General features: G+C 41.9%; 1 protein-coding gene across 2 annotated transcripts; it reads left to right on the forward strand.

The window, feature by feature from the left end:
- The first annotated feature begins 11,157 nt into the window (after positions 1–11,157).
- On the forward strand, positions 11,158–20,056 carry LOC111233273 (carbonic anhydrase-like). 2 transcript variants are annotated; one of them, XM_022761049.1, is made up of 7 exons: positions 11,158–11,829; positions 13,035–13,232; positions 14,439–14,557; positions 15,237–15,329; positions 15,428–15,490; positions 15,618–15,773; positions 18,518–20,056. In XM_022761049.1, the coding sequence occupies exons 1-7, from the start codon at positions 11,796–11,798 to the stop codon at positions 18,635–18,637; spliced, it is 783 nt and encodes a 260-aa protein (XP_022616770.1). In that variant the 5' UTR covers positions 11,158–11,795; the 3' UTR covers positions 18,638–20,056. The 2 variants fall into 2 exon arrangements, with proteins under 2 accessions (XP_022616770.1, XP_022616769.1); XM_022761048.1 differs by lacking the exon at positions 11,158–11,829 and having other exon boundaries at positions 12,752–13,232.
- The last annotated feature ends 999 nt before the right edge of the window (positions 20,057–21,055 follow it).

The following is a 21,055-nucleotide window of genomic DNA, read 5'->3' on the forward strand; positions in this document are numbered from 1 at the left end:
TTTCAGTCAACAATATGTTTTTTTCGCATATAGATTTCATTGTTTCGTTAGTTTTAGTTAATGCATCAACACATGTAGTGAAGAAAAACCCTTGCATTATGGTCAAAAACATGTTTGGTGAGGTCACAGTGACCTTTGACCTTTGACCGCCAAATTCTAATAAGTTCATCTTCGAGTGCAGGTGAAGTTTGTGTCGGATGTAATGAAACCCTTGAGGGTTCAGCAGGATGAGAAGGACGGAGGAGCACAGCTGCTGTCAGTGCAGAGACACAATGATCTTTTCATTTATCCACTGGAGCAAAATGTTTTTACGAACGATGTAAAATCCTCATTAGTCTGCTGCAGTAATTCACTTCATGAATCAGTGTTTTACTTTTAGAGCTCCATATAAATCAGCCTGAGCTCTGCTTCTTACTGTGTATTCAGTGTAAAATGGTTCTTTTGAAAAAGGTCGGGCAGGTAATTGAATGTATCAGCATCAAGACTCGAACTGACCTAATTTCAGTCACGTTGATCTGCTCAATAAATTCCCAAAGTTCAACAATGACAATGACTGAAAACACACAGCCTCCGCTTTCATCTGAGTGGAGCCGGTCACGAAAACGGCAAATCAACTCAACACTGAAAAACACTGAAACACATGCAAACACACACTGCTGGTGATCTACTGATGTAACATGAAGGCTGTGTTTCTGCTGTTTCTGCACAATCATTACAACTAAAGACACAGAAGCTGTCACTACTTCAACCGCAGCTTCCCAGAGACGTGAGTGAAGAGTTCACCGAACCAGTGTTTCAGATTCACTCACGTGTTCCTCAGTCTGGACTTCCTGGATTGTATTTCATGTCTCGCTGGAGCCTGAAGCTACAAACCCACACAGTCCCTTTCATTGTTTTAAGGCAGGACTGCATCAGAACGACGCTGCCCTTGGTTTGACCTACATGCACGAAACTCTGTTGGCACGTGAAACATGCCAAGACTTACAAAAAAAAAAAGCCTCTTGCACGCGCAGTCTCGACCCAACAGGAAGTCTGCCATTTTCAATTTCCTTGCCATTTACAGGCATTAAAATTAAACAAACTCCTCCTAGAGAGTTGCTAATATTTGGTATCTCATTTTTAAGACCTTAGCGATGTTAAATCTCGAAGCTTTTGAGTTTTTGTTGGAGGACCTGCCCGTGGCGCTGCGGCGAATCTCGATGTTTCGCCATGAAAAATCAATTTATTCTTAATCCGACACACATGATCCAAACTGCCCCAAACTTTATATTTTTGATAAGAGAGAATGAGAGAAGAAGAAGAAGAGAATGCATATAAAAATGCAGTACATCCCGACTGCCGCCACACAGTTCAAGCAGGACGCTACGACGCGCAGCTGCATTTACAGGCCTCCTGTGAGGCTCAACGCTGCAGCTTTAATTTGCTGTTATAACATAATTAACAACAAAACAAGGAGTAATCACTCTGTCACTGGGCTAGCAGCTACAACACAGAAACATGTGGAGGAAACGCCGCACAATCATTGGCTGTCAGGCGGCCAATAGATCCCTGCACAGCCTTCCTACGGAGAGAAACGTTAGAGACGAGGAGCGAGGGTTCAGCTCTCTTCGGCGCCGACCGACCATCTCCATCTGCATTTACCAGTGAGTCTGACCGAGCTGCAGTAGCAGGTTACGACCCGTCACCTGTGGGTGGCCAGACCGTGCATCACTCAGGAAACCAGTCAGCCAATCAGAACACACCGACACAAAACTCCCTGATCTCGCTGGAGCTCCAGAGAGCAGCCTGAGAGAGGAGATGGTTTAAATAAATCTTCTTATCGATCAACACGTCGAAATAAAAACACAGAAGAAGAAGAAAACATGGAGCTTTAAAAAGCAAACCGCCTTCTGAGAGTAAATGTCAGACAGCATCTTCCACAGAGCTCGCTGTGACTGTTTTCTTTGGACCATCTTTGTACCTGTGTGGGTTTTTCTCGCCTGCTGTGAGTGGGCGTGTCCTTATTTCCTGTCTACGGTGGCCCTGTGGTGCCATTTTATTATTACAATTGAATAATAAATACTAATGCAAAAGAAGTTGACTTTACAGAGCAGCACAGACACAAAAATGATATCACCCCCCCGCCACAAAGTGATTTATCATTTCATATAGAAACAGATAACAAGACTAGAGATCGACCGATATGTCTTTTCCAGGGCCGATACTGATTATCGATAATCAAGGAGAACGATAACAGATATTTGGAACCGATACGCCGACACAAAACTACTGCTGTATAAAGGACACTCAGGTGTTTCTATTATTTTATCCACCCCAGTTCTATCAGTGAATGCAGGTAAATATCAGAAACACCTCCAAACACTACATCCTCTATAATGATCATCAACAACTGTCGGAAACTATTTTAATAAAAACATTATCAGCTTCATGAAGGAGGATTTACTGCAGGACTGTTGTATCAGACTCCATCAGGTTGATCTACATGTTCCTAATAAACTGATCAGTGTATATCAGTCATTATCAGCTGTGTGCACAGACTGTAAAGAGCCTGACTGGAGTTAACTGGTTGATATCGGTGCTGTTCTCACCTGTGAACTGCTTCACCTGGTGACCTAAAGATGCTCTTTGATTTAATGGTTTTATCACTTATTATTATTATCACCAGATAAGATGTTTGACCCCTCCCCTTTTAAAATGTAACATGTTTACTCACAGATATATTATTTAATTGGTTAAAAAGACGATACCAATAATCTGAAAACGCTGTTATAATGTTGAATAGGAGCCACACTGGGACAGACCCTACTGAAGGTGGTGTACAGTAACAGATGCATCTCTCCGTGCAGTGGAGTGGGTTTATAATAATGGAGAGGACTCCTCTCAGAGTCGACTCTCTGCCCACTCTCTTACCAGTTGGTCTTCTTGAATTAGAAACATGCGGGATCTGCGTGTCCTCTCATCCTCCGCCACAGGCGACAACTGACGCTGGCTCCTCCGAGCTCACAACTTCTCAGTGGAGCGGAAGATTCCGCGCACGTCCCCGCCGAAAACACACCGCACTACACGCAGCAGCGCGGGGCGAGCCTGTTCTATCTCATCTCAGGGGCTGATATGCTAATTATCTGCCGGTACCGCAGCTGGATGAGCTTCTGTTTGCTCCATGGCAACCCTGCATCCAGCTGTGCCGTATATGCACATTCAATCCGACGGCATCCAGGAGGCGTCGGTGCGACACGCAGCGGATGTCACATCACATTTCAGACCGCTCACGGTGCGGCTGTGAAGCTGCTGCCACAAACCCTGAATCTCCTCAATCTCAGGCGGTTATTCACCAGAGGAACCCCCGCCACCACCACCACCACCCCCCTCCCTGATAACACCACCGCGCCTCCGCTGAGCGCGCCTCGGTTCCCCCGTGTGAGACGCGCGGTGCCTGGGCGGCAGCGGCGTCAGTCAAGCCGCAAACTTTGCCTGGTATCGGGGTTGTGTGTCGGCGGCGCGCGGATCACCTCCGGGGAGTCACTCCGGGATTTTTGAGGCATTTCGTGACGTTACACTTGAAAACGTGAGCGATGCCACATGAAAGTGAAGGGCGACAGCGGCGTGACTCTCCCCACGCTGCTGCCGCCGCCGCCGCCGCCGCCGCTGCTGCTCCATTAACGGCAATGCAGCTGAGAGCATCACGAACGTGCAGCACACACGGCAGTTAACGGCGGCTGTCAACCCGCGCAAAATAAAACACACCGTTTCCCCGGCGGTGGTCCCTCTGACAGATGTGTGTGTGAGTCACTGGTCAACAGGCAGCGGTCCTATTCAATATAAGCTGTTGAATCCTCACGCGCTCCGACGTTACCGGAGAAACAGAAGGTTTAAACCGGGCTTACCTGTAGCGGCTCCTCACACCATCGCCGCGCGGAGGCACCGGCTGCTAAATCCAAAAGCACGTCCGTTACTGGAAGCGCGAGGCGATGACTACAGAGAGTCACTGCTGGAATGTGTGTGTGTGTGTGTGTGTGTGTGTTTGTGCGTGTGCGCGTGCATGTGTGTGAATGTGGGGGCATCAAGTGGCGCAAGCCTGCGGTCCGTGAACTGCGGCAAGTTACTCAGGCTGACACCGGAAACCAGGCGAGTTTGCTCTACAGAATAAAAGCACACAGACCTTTCTTGGAAAAACTAAATATAAAAAAAAAAATTTTTTTTTTAAATTAAAAAGCGAGCTGATGGATTTATAAATAATGTACATTCAACAAACACAGAAGTTGTTTAATATATACAGTTAAATCTTTGGACAAAACATTTAGGACGGGGACGTTTTAAATTTTAGAAATGTGTCTTCCAGCCAGAGGACATGTAGCCGAGAAGTATAAATACACATCAGCACCTCTCACACCTTGATAGAAATGAAAGAAAAGTGTGGTTATACAAGATTAATGATTTAAATGTAAATGATGTACAGATTAATCAATCTAGGACAGATGAACCTGCGGAGGCCCCACCCCCTCTGCGCTGAGCAACACCTCAGCTTCATTAGCCTGCACCTTAAATCAGCAACACCCCCCCCCCCCAACACCACCTGCTCCAGGTCTGCTTTAGTAAATACATGACTTTATTTCTGACGCCCAGACACATTATGCTTATAATATGGACTTAATTTTGAAGCAGAAACAGGAAGTAGCATATTTCTACCGTGCACTTCACGCAGTCAATTCACACAACAGAGAGGGAGAGCAACGTTTCAAACGTCACTTCTAAGACCAGGGATGGAATAATATTCATTTATCTCAGTTCATGTATTCAAGAGCAAGAGGGGGAAATCACAACAACAAGTGGTGAAGGTAAACTAGTCATTTCATCACAAACATGAACTTACAAAAAAAACAAACATGACCAGGAAGATCGGAGAAGGAAACATCATCAAATATCAGAAAAACGACAAAACCGACAAAACCAGGGTCTGAAAATGAAGGCAACTCATCGGCGTGCCAGGTCATTGATTAAAACCTCACTGTAGTAAAAATGAAGGGAGTGACCTACTGAGAGAGCTGGTAGCACCGGTGCAGTCAGTGAAAAAGTCCGTCTGCGGAGCGGAGAAAGTTTCATGCTTTAGTCCTAAAATGCAGAATAACCTTCATATACAAGCTCATCAGCTGATATAGTTCAGCCCGTTAGAAGATAAAGTCACGTTTCTCTACAGGTGAGAAACTTTATGTCAGCGTTTATCCAGGCAGCTCGCTTCTTCTGAACCCAGTCTCCGACTCCCGCCTCCAAACACGTTCACACAGGATGCAGTCGGGGTCTGTCCTGCAATGACTGAAGAGCTGCTAAATGTAGTGGTGTATTTAGCGCAGCTGGTGCTAATGATGAAACCGTTCACACAGTCATCAACGCTTCATTATGAGCAGGAGTCACCTGAAGTAAAGCTGTGGACGCTGCCTGACGTCCGTCTCAGTCTCGTGGACACATGGATATCATGGAAACGCCTCAACAAAAATTTTGCACAAACATTCACCAGGATTCAAGGATGAACTGATTAAATTTTGGTAGCTAAAGGTCAAAGTTCAAGGTCACGGTGACCTCACAAAACATGATAATGGTCTTGTGAACGCGATATCTCCAGGACTCTTAAAGGGAATCCCTTCAAAATTTTGCACAAACATTCCTTAGACTCAAGGACGAACTGATTAGACTTTGGTGGTCAAAGGTCACGGTCAGCCATTACTCAAGACCTCACAGAAATTATGACAAAATTTCACACCAAAGGCTCATATTGTATATGACTCTGGATAAACAAGGACGTAAGCTGGAACTAGTCAGAGTGGCGGAGGGATACGACCACGTGGAGGTGATTCTAGTGCTAATGATTAAACCGTTCACACAGCAACCATGTAAATCTGAAAGAAGCTTCAGTGCTTCCTATCTTATCTCCTTCGGCATAGGAAACACTGGAGCTTCCTTTACGAAAGGAAAGGAGAATATACCGTCCCACAATTCCTTGCTGCAGCAACATTTAAAGCAACACACCATTGAAGTTTCACCACAGCAGAGCCACGTAAATGTAGAAACAACAGAGCAGCTGTTTTATGTTTGTGACATGACACAAAACTTCTGTTAATCCTGAGCTCCATAAATATAGATTTATTCCTTTTTAAATCCAGTTATTAGTCATCATAAGGAACAAGCAATGTTGAATTTATAGTTGACAATATCATCATCATAACAAAATACTATATACGTAAATGTTGTTTCACTAAATCCTTCCATTGTTTAATGCACTAAAAATGAATTTTCTCCACTTAACAAATGTATAAAAATGTCAAAATATAATTATTTCTGTTTAGTTCCTTATTTTTTTATTGAATTATTATTTTAATCGCTCAACTTCTTTTCAATCTCTTGTATTTTTCTTTCACGTTTTCTTATTCAAACATTTAAATCCTGTTTGTTTTGTTTCTGTTGTTACTAAAGGAGGATTTATCATCCATGCTGCACTTACACTAAGCTTTTTTTATTTGTAACTAACTTTATTTATGACACCTGGAGGAAAAATCCTCCTTTGAAAGGAATATACAAACAGAGAAAGCTGAGCCGGTAAAATCATAATTAAACAGAAATAATGAACTGAGCAAGAAAGTGTCAGAAGAAATTCTACATTCAGACATAAGTATAAAGAGTTTCTTGTCATAGGTGCTTTTGATGTTTCTAAACAATTGTTAGCTAGAGAAAATTCGTTTTTAGTGCATTTGGGATTTAGTGAAACAACATTTATGTATAAACTATAGTATTTTGTTATGATGATGATGATATTGTTAACTATAAATTCAATGTATGTATTCATCATGATGACTCCTGACTGGATTTAAAGAGAATAAATCTATATTTATGGATTTGGGCTTCAGTTGATCAGACAAGGATTTCCATCAGTTCTGGATCGAGTCACAAACATAAAACAGTTTCTGTTGTTTCTACATTTACGTGGGTCTGCGGAGGTGAAACTACAACGGTGCGTCGCTTTAAATGTTGCTGCACCAAGGAATTGTGGGACGGTATTTTCTCCTTTTCTTTCCTAAAGGAAGCTCCAGTGTTTCCTAAGTTAAAGGAGATAAGACCGGAAGCACTGAAGCTCCTTGCCTCATCAGTTAGAGAAGTTGAGCAGCTATGACAATGGCAGCCGCTCAGATAATTCCGGGTCATTTCACTCAGTTTGAACCTTCATAAGAAAAAAAGATTTTTCGACCGCAGGTACTTTTACTGTGAAACTGTAACTACAGGAAGTGCTTTTACTGTGACGCTGTACTCTTTCACTGATGGAGGGATATTTTTACCCTGTGGTACTTTTTCTTCAATAAAAGTTTACAAAAAAAAACAAACTTTTCTACCGTAGCCCAGGTCTCGTTGTCTCATCCTTGTTCTCGGTTCATTTTAAATTCTCGCGATGCGTGAAAACAGGTCGAGAGTAACAAGCTAACTAAACAGGAAACCTACTGACCGTACTCAGGTGTTAATGATGGTGGTGCTCCTCTTCCTCCTTCTCCTTCTTTGAGACGTTAGCATCCTCCTCTCAGGCTCTGTGCTAACGTTAGCATGACGGTTTGTTTGTCTGAAGTTCAGTTTCTCTTCTCGTTTCGTCTCTTCGCTGCTCCAACGTTCGAACAAGCCGCTTCCGCAAACAGTTGCTCCCGCGGTAACCACCTGACTTCTGACCTCTGACCTCACTCGTCATCATCGTGATAGGCTACTCTTCTTTTTTTTTTGATAATAAGAACATTATATGTCAGAAGAAAAAAAAGAATAAACAATTAAAATTAATTATAAAGAAAAACATTTTATACTGTTTTATACTGTGTTATAGAGTTTTATACAATTTATATAGTTTATTTTTTAATACACTTTATACTTTTTATGTAGTTTTACATTGTTTTATACTGTTTTATATTGTTTATAGAGTTTTATACTGTTTGTACTATTTTATATTGTTTATAGAGTTTTATAGGGTTTATACACTTTATACTATTTATATTTTATATATTGCTTATACTGTTTTATAAAGTTTTATAATGTTTAATTTATTTATATTGTTTTATAAAATAAAAATAATGGAACAAAAAGTGGTCTGTCAGGTATTAAAGTGCATAGATATTCATAAACATTTTTGATTGTTGAGGGCCGAATCTCAGCCGTGCTGATATTCAGTACGACATCACTCCCTCTCGTGTGATATTGCTTAAATAATTGTTATTGATATATCACACTGTATATTCTTATCATATTTTATATTTTAAGAAAAGTACCAAAAAAACAATATATTGTAACGAAATAAATGGACTGCTTGGCCATTTTCTTGTAGTCAACAGCTCTGCGGGGGAGTGTCTGTTGTTCAGGCCTGACCTGGTGTCCGTGGCAACCAGCAGCAGCATCCTCAGTCCCAGGAACTCTACAAAATATAAGTTATAATAACTTATGATAAATATGACTCAGAAAAAGTATCGACTGAACACAGAAGCTGACTAAATGTTTGTGCAACAAATAGAAACAAACTAAAGTATGAGTCTGAAGGATGCGTCATCAAGGCTCTGTTATGTTTTACATGAGCAATGTGAAGGTGGTGTATGGAGAGACGTGCAGATGGGTTACATCCATCACACCCCAGATGAAATAAACAGCAGAAAACAAGACCACAGACTCCACAGCGGGACCCTAAAGACAGGGACACCACCCCCAGAGGAAGACATCATGACATCATCATGACATCACACGTGACAGCTGTGGTCAGCGAAACAACAACAACCCTGGACATGAGCAGAAACATCAAGGTCAAAGGTCACGGAGCAGGAGTCAAGAGGACAACTGGAGAAAGATCAAGTAGGACATTCAACAACATTTCTGAGTGTAGACCCACCTGCTCTGGAGGAAGACTGCTGTGGGTGAAAGCCCGGGGAAAAAAATAGTAAGTGGACATTTACTTAAATATGTTAAAATCAGAGCTGCTCCTGGCCAGGTAAGAATCCTGAAGCCCGGTCCAGTCCTCCGAGTCCTGCTCCTCCTCTGGACCACAACAGGTGAACAGGTCAAGAGGCGGAGATACATCAGTCTCTTATCATGTCTCTCAATCACTTCAGCGTGACCACTACAAGGGGCAGCCATGTTTTTTATTTATTTTCATTTTTACAGTTTCCAACTCCCCAGTACTGCACAGTTCTCCCACTAATGATGCCCCCAACCCCCAATAACCAAGGAGCAAGGAGAGGAAAATAAATAAACAAATACCACCAATAATAACATCTTATTTATATCCTATGTGTATTTATATATATGTATATATATATATATATATATATATATATATATATATATANCCCAACCCCCAATAACCAAGGAGCAAGGAGAGGAAAATAAATAAACAAATACCACCAATAATAACATCTTATTTATATCCTATGTGTATTTATATATATGTATATATATATATATATATATATATATATATGTGTGTGTGTGTGTGTGTGAGTGTGTGTGTGTTTAATTTATTAATTTTTTTGCTTTTCTCTTTCTGTTTCTCTCCCTCTCAACAAATCAAAATATATATAAGTTGTGTTATGTTCTGTTATGTTGTGTTATGATTTTCCTATACCAATAAAAAGTAAACAGTCTGTTATCACCAGACTCCTGAAGCGTATACATGTGGCTGTTTTAAAGTTATCTGGGACATTTCTATGCAAAGTCACATAAAGCAAACTGTAAATCCAGATTCAAATCATTCAGGTTTGAGGCAAGCGGTCTGCACATAACTAATTAATTATTATTATTACTAATGAGTTACTGGACACATGAATCTTCCCTAGGGGATTAATAAAGTATATATCTATGTTTGTGTGTGTGTGTGTGTGTGTGTGTGTGTGTGTGTGTCACTCCCTACCATGTGTGCTATCCACCATTAAGCCACAAGATGGCAGCAGATAACTAATGTACTGACTGACTGTGTTAGTTTTACTGCTATACACCAGACTGCTGGAGGATTCCCATGATGCTGATGCCCTCTGTGTTTTTATCTACAACAATCATTATTGTTATTATTATTATTAGTAGTAGTAGTAGTAGTATTTATTAGTATTATTGATAACATTACTACCTATAGGTATTAGTATGATTATTTCCAATATAACAATTAAGGATTAACAGCAGATATAATTAATACTATTACGTTATTGTTTTCACTGTTACAATTAACAATCAACTGTGTATACTGCTGTTCATGGTCTCTCTCTCTCTCTCTCTCTCTCTCTCTCTCTCTCCTCTCAGGCCCAGCCGGTGGAGGCAGACCCCCGTCCCACCCTGATGAAGATGATCATAACAACATCATGTCCTCAGTGTGATGCTGTTTTTATACAACAGTTCATATTAGTTAAATAAACAACAGATTGTGATTTGTTTCTTTATTTTATCTTTTATTTGGCCACAACAACACAAGCAGTTCTGCATCTGGACTGTTGCTAAGCAACATAAACATGTTCCTGACCTGAACAGTGACACTATTGGTACTTTATCTCCACGTTCCTTCAGGTGTTTCTGAAGTGTCCAGGCTTCTTCCTCCTTCATCCTCCTGACGACATCGTCTCATTCAAACCTTATTTCTGAAATATTTTCATCTTTGTTTGTTACAGTCTGAGATCGATAACGACGTTAATGTGACGCTGATTAACAGTTAATAGAACAGCTGTGAAGAGCAGTGATACTGAACTGGGACACAGCTACTGTGACCTGCAAGCAGTTCCTGTTCTGTTACTATGGATACGGTCACCTGGATACTAAAGAGAAGGTTTTATTTTCAATGACTCTGGGATGTATGTTATAAAGAACATAGTGACAGTTAATTATGAAAGTTCATTCAGCTGAGAGCAGAGAGAGTAAGTCCCTGTGTGTGTGTGTGTGTGTGTGTGTGTGTGTGTGTGTGTGTGTGTGTGTGTGTGTGTGTGTGTGTTTGACTTATGACAGCCTACTAAAACAAGATTGGTCTGTCGTGTGTGTGTGTGTGTGTGTATCTGTGACACTTTATTTTACAGGAGGTAAGTGTAAGATCTAAAAATCAGCTGAGAGTGGGGGTTGGGGGTTGGGGGTTGGGGGGGGGGGATGAGTTGGACTCCTCAGGCCCCGCAGAGGTTCAGTGCGGCCCTGCAGAGAGCCACAGGCATGCACATCCCATGCAGCCTCCACAGAGCAACAAACCAGGAACCGAAAGCCTGAGCGCAGTGACTGATGGAGGGAGGTGGAGAGAAAATGTCCACTTCAGGAAGCCGCGGTAAAAACCCGCCGAACCGCACGATCCCGTCAGAGCCGCACCGAATCCCGATCCCGGAACACCGCCGAGAGCAGCGCGGGCTGTCCGGGTGGATGTGATGGATGTGTGTGGATGATGTGCACGCATCAGAGACTAATCCATCTCCGCCCGGAGAGGAGAGAGTCGGGGATAAAACATCACCATCGCATCTCTTCAGCAGTCTGCCTCTAAATACTGAGAGGAGAGGAGAGGAGGAGAGGAAGAGAGGAGAGGAGGAGAGGAGAGGAGGAGGAGGCCACCATCGCATCTCTGGATGGCTGCACTGCTCGCCTGATTGCCCGGCCCGCTGCAGGACCGGCTGGCCAAGCCCACCGACCTGAGGACCTATATAAGGCCCCGCGGCGGCACCTCAGCGGGTGTCTGTCACCAGATCTTCATCGTCGGCCTCCTCTGCCTCTCTCCTCGGATTGATCTTTCCTCTGTGTCCTCAGGGTAGCGTACAGCAGCAGCAGCAGCAGCAGCCATGTCTCACGGATGGGGATACGGACCTTCTAACGGTGAGGATCCACATTCAGGTTTCTGTGTAACAGGTTAAGAACACGCTGCCACATGCAGACAGTTCTTCTTCAGCTTCACTCTGACAGCAGGTCCAGCTGCTCAGCAGGGATCCACTCTGCAGGATTCTGCAGATTTACATGTAAAACACTGGAGAAACTTTGGAGCTGGAGTTTGAACTACAACACAACTAACAGCTTTAAAATACAAACACATGGATGCATCAGTAATAATATAAATGACCTCATAATAATGTATTTATTTATAGATATATACATATATTATACATATATAAGTATTTATTTATTTATATGTAATCTATAAGCAAGTTCAATTTTAATACTCTTTAATCTTTACACGTTTCTTTACATATTTATATTTATGTATATATTTATGTTATATATATATAGTATATATGTATTTATTTATCTTTATTTTTATCTTTATCTAATTTTTCTACTTCATATTCTCTGTTCTTTGCTGAGGAGCAACAGTAACACAAACTAATTTCCCCCTGGGATCAATGAAGTATTCTGATTGTGATAAATACATTTTAAAATGTGGAACATTTACTATGAATTGTAATATAATATGAATTACTATGAATGACATTTTTAATTATTTTATTATTATTATTCATTAACACTCTGAGGTCGACGGATGTTTCTATTAAAATCTTTGTGATAGTTCAGAGCAGAAATCTGGTTTAAATGTTGTTAGAATCTGTCGACTCTCCACTTTCTCTCACATATTCTTGTGAAATCATACGTGACTCAGCTTCTAAAATCTGGGTGAGAGTGACAGAGACTACCATTTATTATCCATTTATCTACTATTTTTTTATCATATATTGCACTATTTTTATGAACCTATAGACTTTGATAAAGACATTTGAAGCACCAAAACATTTCATCCACATCAGTAAAGGTTTATTTTCACAAAATATTTGAAGAATTTCAAAAAACTCGACTTTAATTTTCCAGCATTTGGGTGAAATGATCAGTTTATCATTATAGAAAGAGCTGAGATCGATCTGAACATTGTGATATAAACACATTAGTGTTATCTAATATGTCAGTTCCCTTTAAAAGGTGAATTAAAAACAATAATGTAGAAATTATTTTTATGACATTACATACATTTTTATTTTCTTTCTACACCACTGGACGACTCCGTGTGACACTGACACATACACCTTTATTTCTAGGACCCGACAAATGGGTGCAGGACTTCCCTGTGGCCGACGGGCCCCGCCAGTCTCCTATCAACATCGTCCCCAGGGAGGCCCAGTACGACTCCTCCCTGAAGGCTCTGAAGCTCAAGTACGACCCCTCCAACGCCACGGGCATCCTCAACAATGGACACTCCTTCCAGGTGGACTTTCTGGACGACACAGACACTTCCAGTAAGCACAGCTCGGCTCCTAGTGTTAATATAATACTACATATCTATAGATATACTGTAGCCTATACAGACATTTCCATTTAACTTTATCTAGCCGTCCTGTTCACCCCTCCACCCCTCCACCCCTCCGCCCCTCCGCCCCTGCTGTATGCACTGTAGCAGATAAGAGCGTGTGATGATGTCATGTTCAGTTAACCCTGATCACCCTTGTTTCATTATCTGGAGGTCAACGGGACATCTGCAGCACCTCGCCCCACCGCCCCTCCAGTGCACACAATGGAAGGAATTAAACTCTTTATTATTTATGAAACATGAAGGAAACGTTACACTGATTTTATTTTGGCTCCAAACTTATTGATATTAAAACTGATATTTAAATCAGTTTCTAGGAATGAACAGAAGAAAAACAGACGTTAGCATGAACATACAACAGATATCCTGAGTTTCGCTGATGATTTACCGTGTTAGCTAGCATTAACTAGCAAGCTAACCCTGGCTTCTGTCTTATGTAGGCTAGCGTTCAGGTTGCTAGCAGTCAGGTTGCTAACAGTCAGGTTGCTAACAGTCAGGTTGCTAACAGTCAGGTTGCTAGCAGTCAGGTTGCTAACAGTCAAGTTGCTAACAGTCAGGTTGCTAACAGTCAGGTTGCTAGCAGTCAGGTTGCTAGCAGGAGGAAATTTAAAATGGTGGATACATCAAAGTATGAGTTGAATTTCTGTGGAGACATCCCATGAAACTGTCGCCATGAATGAATTATTTTGCAGGAAGTAGAGCAGCCGATGAGGAAACAGCTTCATCTCCAGAGCTTTAGGTTTTAAAATGGTAGTGTGATTAATTATAGGCTATGCTATTGTGGATTAATTGTAAATTAACATTAATTTACATTTATTGTACTGTATTTATTGTATTTATTATCCACCTATTCTGATGTGAACTTGTAACTTATTATAACACAGCATCATTTCTTAAAGTTTGAGTCTTTGATCTGTTACTGTTAGTTTTATGTAAATGTAAATAAATTCCTGGTAAATCTGTAAATTCAGATCTTTTATGTTAATAAACCATTTGGTTGACATCATTAAAAAGCCCTCTTTGTTCTGATGCGACCAAACCTCCGCCCCTGGTTGGATGACGTGCAGGTTACTAACGAGCCGTGTTGATATTGAGTGTGTGTTTACCTGAGACTGTGTTGTGTTGTCGTGAACAGCTCTGACTGGAGGACCTATTTCTGGAACGTACCGTCTGAGACAGTTTCATTTCCACTGGGGAGCCAGTGACGACCGAGGCTCCGAGCACACCGTCAACGACATCAAGTTCCCCTGTGAGGTACCGATTCAAAGACGCTCACAACCACCAGACACAGTAACACACCCTCAGTTATGACACGCAGCAGGAAGTAACAGAGCTTTTCCAACATCTCAGGGCAGTGAGAGAGGACTGAAGTCACAATGCTGCATTTGTTCTGGAGATTTGAGGCTTTACATTCTACAATTATAAACTGATCAGCTGGTCGATTACAGTATCTTTAGATCCAATATGTTTTAGATCAATAAACAAAGAAATAAACTAGAGACTAGAGCTGCACAATTAATCAAAGTATGATCAAAATCTCAATGTGCAAATATCCAAACCATCCTCTCAGGACGTGTTGGTACAAGATCCTGTCGTATCAGGCCCCAGACGCTGGAAATCTGTTGTCATGTTTAATTAGAATTTAATTATTATATTTTTATTCATTATTTCGAACAAAAATAATATTTGTAATTTTTTTAAAACTATTCGATTATTCTTTCGAAGTTTGTCTGCGTGATTTTGACCTTGTGAACAATATCTCCGTAACGCCTTAAAGGAACATCTTCAAATTTAGTACAAACGTTCACTTGGACTCAACGACGAAGTGATTAGACTTTGGTGGTCAAAGGTCAAAGGTCAAGGTCACAGTGACCTCAGAACACACTTTTTAGCCATAACTCAAGACTTCAAAACTCTGTGTTTTCCCTGTCAGCTGCACCTGGTGCACTGGAACACCAAGTACCCGAGCTTCGGAGAGGCGGCCAGCCAGCCTGACGGACTCGCTGTGGTCGGGGTGTTCCTCAAGGTGAGTGTTTCATCGCTTCATCCCAGACCATCAGCAGACTGGAGCTGCTTTAAGTATTCAATTAAATTGTGTGTGTGTGTGTGTGTGTGTGTGTCCAGATTGGAGCTGCCAACCCCAGACTTCAGAAGGTTCTGGATGCCTTGGACGCAATTAAAACCAAGGTAAAAACAAACGTCACACAATTCAGCAACACACCGAATGTTCTCACACTCTGTGAAAAGTCATTATTAAGCTTTGGAATTGTTCCTTCCTTCCTTCCTTCCTTCCTTCCTTCCTTGACTCCTGCAGGGAAAGCAGACCACTTTTGCCAACTTCGACGCAAAGACTCTTCTTCCTAGTTCTCTGGATTATTGGACCTATGATGGCTCTCTGACCACGCCCCCCCTGCTGGAGAGTGTCACCTGGATCGTCCTCAAGGAGCCAATCAGTGTCAGCCCTGCACAGGTAAGTGCCAAGTTTTACATCGAACAGTTTATTTAAATAAAGTTCATTAATGACAGAAAAAAAACTGAGAAAGCAAAAAGAAAAGAATTCACCTGCAAAAATCCCCCAGGTAACCAGTAAGTATGTGGACAGTCATTACAGACGCTTGTTTATAATTATTCGTCCTTAAAGCTCCATGTTTCTTCTTCTTCTGTGTTTTATTTGAAGTGTTGATCCATAAGAAGATATAAAAACCATCTCAGTGTAGTTTTACATCTCCTCTCTCAGGCTTCTCTCTGGAGCTCTAGTAACAACAGGTGTGGATGGTGGGTCCAGGTGGGCGGGGCTTGGTGACTGCTTTGTTGTGACATCACAAAGTTCCAGAAGTCCTGACGGCTGGTTTTAAGGCTCAGTTTCTGAATACAGGCTGTGTGCATTTCTCTGTGGACTGAGGCTTTGATACTTTCACAGTATTAATATAGAAGCTAGAGCTGATCTATAATCACACTACACATGGACACAGACCTTTACACTGGAGGAGCTTTAACATCAAGAATATCACAAACCCTGAAGTGTGAATAAGATGTGAATATAACATCCAGATACACAGAAAGCTTTGTGCTCTTGACCTGTGGCTGGATTACAGCCTGTCAAAGTTAGATTTGTTTCAGAAGAAAAAGACACTTGTTTGAATTGCTTCTGTTTGGAGGAAGAGAAGTTCAGTCTGCGCCGTACAGCAGGATAAAGAGCCAAACATAACAACAACTGGAGCAAAGCCACAGCTGGATTACACACTGGATATAATGTAAATATAACCAGGAAGGTCATGAGTCTGTGTGTGTGTGTGTGTGTGTGTGTGTGTGTGTGTGTGTGTGTGTGTGTGTGTGTGTGTGTGTCTAAATAAAGACATTTTCTTGGCAGCTCTGTGGGCGGGACAGCTCAGGACGTGAGGCTGCTTTTGCAGTGTTTTTAATATCCTCACACACTTCAGACTTGGATTGGACGTCCTCTCAGTTAGTGGTTGAAGGAGCCTGAATGTGGGTCTGAGCATCGTGAAGGTCGTGAAGGTCACAGTGACAGATATCATATCACGCTTCAGAGCAGGGCGGGTCTGAGCCGAGCGCCCTGTGTTTCATTTAGATTACACTAACTGGCTGTATCTGCAGCGGCAGTGTGCACACATAATGAACACGACACACTCCACAGTCATGTGACAGAAAAGCCCCACGGAGCAGGTGAAGTTTCAGAGTTTCCCTTCAGTTAATAAAGCCTGGGTGTTTAATTAGAAGATGCTTTTCTGTAGAAATGAAAACACACTGAAGCAGAGAGGAGCTGCTGACTGAGGGACTGAAGTCCATGTTCAGCAGCTAGCTAAAGGCTAAATGGCTCCCAGAAGAGTTGTTGTTTATGCCACAATGCTGCTGTAGTCATTTTACACACACACACACACACACACACACACACACACACACACACACACACACACACACACACACGCTTGGTTCCAGGCTGTTTCAGTAGTTGGACAGTTTCTTATTGGTCTTAATGCGTCTCTGAGCGACATGTGTGAGGCTGTGTGTTGCACCACCGTGTGCACATGAGAGATAACCGCTGTGGCAGGAGGGTGTGAGGTGTCTGCGCTGTACAACACTGGACTGGAGATAAAGTGAATCGCCTGAGTGCAGGAAAGTCCACTGACTCATCGTCCAGGGAGTCAGTGTTTCCTTCAGTTGTAGCTGCTGAGCTGCAGGACGCAGGAGCTCATGGGAACGCTATAGGAGCAGCAAATCTAATGGTTTCTAAATGTGAATCCTCATGTCAACTTGAAAGGTCCAAATGAGTCTGTAACTGTCACTGTACGACTTTCAAAGACATAAAGAACAGCTGATCCATCACGCCTGTCTTTAAACTTTAACGCTCCTTCCTCTGTCGGTCTTTAAACAGAGTATGAGACATAACAGACCTGCTGTTGTCAAACCATTGATAAATCAGTCCAAAGACTGATGATGATATGAAAACAAAACCAACAGCTGAGTCACTGCAGAGCTTTTTGAAAGCAGCTCGGTCACGTTTGTTATTGAGCTGATTATTGAGCGGACACTTCACTGAGCCAAAGTGTAAACAAAGCTTTTTATTAATAAAGTAGGTCTACTACTAAATATAGGGTTCACACAGTGTATCAGGTTCAACATCTCGCCCAAGGACACTGGGCGAGATATTGAACTGGACGAGCCGGGAATCGAACCACTGTCCTTCTGATTGGTGGACGACCCACTCTACCTCCTGAGCCACGCTGTGTGCTCATGTCATGTTCAGGTCTCTCACTAGTTACACAGTTAGTTTGGGTTTAGTGGTTTAGTGGTGAGTCAACCAGTTGGTTTAGATTTGACCTGTGCCTTTAAAGTTCAGGTAACCAGCTGAGCTAAACACGGACCTGGCTACAGTTAAAGTATAATCATGCATTAGTGTTATGGGACTCTTCTCCAGCACCTCTTCTATCATTCATTTATTATTAATATTATAGCTCCCAGTACAAGCTGCCAAGCCTAAACTGGTCCCATGAGGGGGCAGACTCAGTTCCCATGAGCCTCTAGGGTAACTGTCTGGACGTCTCAAGGTCAAGTGTTGGGATTTAGTGCTGGGCAGGTGGCAGGTAAGAGCTGGAGAAGTCTGATGATAGATTTTAGTGAACAGCTGACTCCTGTCATCTGGTCCCAACAGTCAGACCTTAATCATCTTCCTCCTTGTGTCTCCTCTCTCGTCAGATGGCCAAGTTCCGCAGCCTCCTGTTCACCGGAGAGGGAGAAGCTCCGTGCTGCATGGTGGACAACTACAGACCTCCTCAGCCCCTGAAGGGCCGTCGGGTCCGTGCCTCCTTCAAATAAACCCCCGCTTCACCTTCAAAGCTCCTTCAACGCTTTGCTTATTCTTCCCTCTTTTCCCGAACCTTCCTCCTCCACATGCAGCCTTCACTCACCTTATTTCAGCCCCAACGACATCAACTCAGAAAGTAGAATAGAATCCATCTGCTCACACTTTCTATGACATAGACTACCTGGATGTATCTTGAATGAAATAACATAAGCTTTGACACTATAAAACATCCCGCCTCATAATGTCGACGTACCCGAGCTAACACAGAAATCTGCATCACATCCTCTCTGACCGGTCTGATCGTGTCTGTTGACGTGTGATCAGACGCAAAACATCTCAAATATCATTTTAAATATTCGAAAGGCAGAAGTAATGTTTGTGTGACTGTAGGAAGTGTTTCAATCAACAGTCATTTATTTCTATTTAGCATTAATGAAAAGTCTAAAACAGACTTAGGCAACTGTTAGTTATTGGATCATGTGTGCTACATACTACAACTGAAAAAATACACAGATCCACCTGTTTGGTGGATGTCGCTCTAAATTACACGCAGGAATATTTATCAAAAAATAATAGTCCGTTATTTAAAAGATATGAATTATATGTTTTGCCTTGTTTGAAAAGCCTTTATCAGTTTCCTGAAGCTCCTCCTATGCATTTGATTGTGCTGTGCGTTGTGCTGCAGACAGCTGCTCAGATTGTTAGAGCTCATGTTTTTCTTGACGCCTCATTTTGTCACTTTGAGACAAAGTGATGACACCAGCAGTGAGTCCGGGCCGAGGCCTCCGCCCATCGACCGGTGATCACCTCATGATGGTAATGCTATGAAACGCCACAGTGTGCTGTGAACGACAGTTGTATCTGGTACTGGATGACAGAGGTCGTGTCCGCGCTGATGCACGTAGATATGAAACACTTTTATTTTCTTCAGTGTAGAGCTTCCGTCCACATGCAGTCATCTTGTATCTGCGTTACTGTGGACACGACTTTAGCCATCTCACTCTGTCAGTGACTCTACAGTACAAGCTTCACACCTTTTATAAGAACCATGACAACTGAACTACCTAACACCACAGTGCATTAAACTTAGACAGAGCTGGTGTGTTATAAAGACGTGAAAGGACCAATGTATGACTTTGCATTAACACAAGCTACAGTATCAACACAGGTCATAGACTTAATTATTATCTTTGTCAACAGTGTCTATAATCAATACTCCATCTAACTGAACTGGGATCAGTGGCAGGTCTTCATAAGAAACCTGAGCAATGTCACTTTTTAGCTTTTATATCAATGTTATAGGAAATGTTATTAAAAAAAATCTTTCAGTGTGTCACTTCAAACTGCTGTCACGTTATAGATGGAAAGATATTTTGTGTGAATCTGTCGTTAGTGGTAAAGATTTATCAATAAAAACTATTTAAAATCTACAGAAATGTTTCAGATTTTCCTTTTATTCACAACTCATTGGAAGTTTGTACTGACATTTAATGCTTTCAAAGATTAATGTGTTTGATTTACAAACAGTATATATGTATTTATAATTACACCTTTTCACCAAAACTGTTCAGCACGGCCCCGGGCCACAGGTTGGGAACCAGTGTCAGTATCTTGCTAGTTTAACTAAAGCTGCCAAATAAATGTAGTGGAGTAGAAAGTACAACATATCAATACAACAACTAATCCTCCATTGTTCCACTGCTCATGACTGAGCACCAGTGTTTGCTAACATTAGATCATATATGACATTTTATATTGGTGATGTAATGACAAGCTAACACTGGAAATGAAAGGGCGCAATATCAGTTAACCTTAGTTAGCTAAACTGTAACTCAAAGCTAAAGTTAGAAACTAGCTAACATTACTTAGCTCAACTGTAACAGAAACTAGCTAACATTAGTTAGCTAAACAGTAACTCAAAGCTAAAGTTAGAAACTAGCTAACATTAGTTAGCTAAACTGTGGCTGTGTCCAAAATCACTCCCTACTCCCTACACAGTCCACTAAATAGTGAGTTTGATATTCTGCGGTGCTGTCAGAAATGTATAGTGAGAATTTTACGCTACATAGTGAACTGATTGGTCATGTCCGAAGTCACTCACTCACTCACTCACTCACTCACTTACTCACTCAGGGAGTTCAATGTAGAGTAGTGTAGTAGTGAACTCATCGGTAAAATGGAAAAACAAAAGCGCAATGCATGATGGTATATATTTCTTGGTTAGTGACCATCGGTTGTACACTACTTTTCACAATGCATTCTGGGATACTATATGAGTCCACTATAAAGGGTATAATAATTCTCACTATACATGTGGGCAGCACCACACAGTGCAGTACATGGGGAGTAGTGAGTGATTTCGGACACAGCCATTGTATCCCACAGAAACCATAGTTATCGGTGGGGATTGCGAGCACTTGGCAGAGGAT

This window comes from Seriola dumerili, unplaced genomic scaffold (genome assembly GCF_002260705.1).
Source record: "Seriola dumerili isolate Sdu_G_001 unplaced genomic scaffold, Sdu_1.0 BDQW01000383.1, whole genome shotgun sequence".
Taxonomy (NCBI): domain Eukaryota; kingdom Metazoa; phylum Chordata; class Actinopteri; order Carangiformes; family Carangidae; genus Seriola; species Seriola dumerili.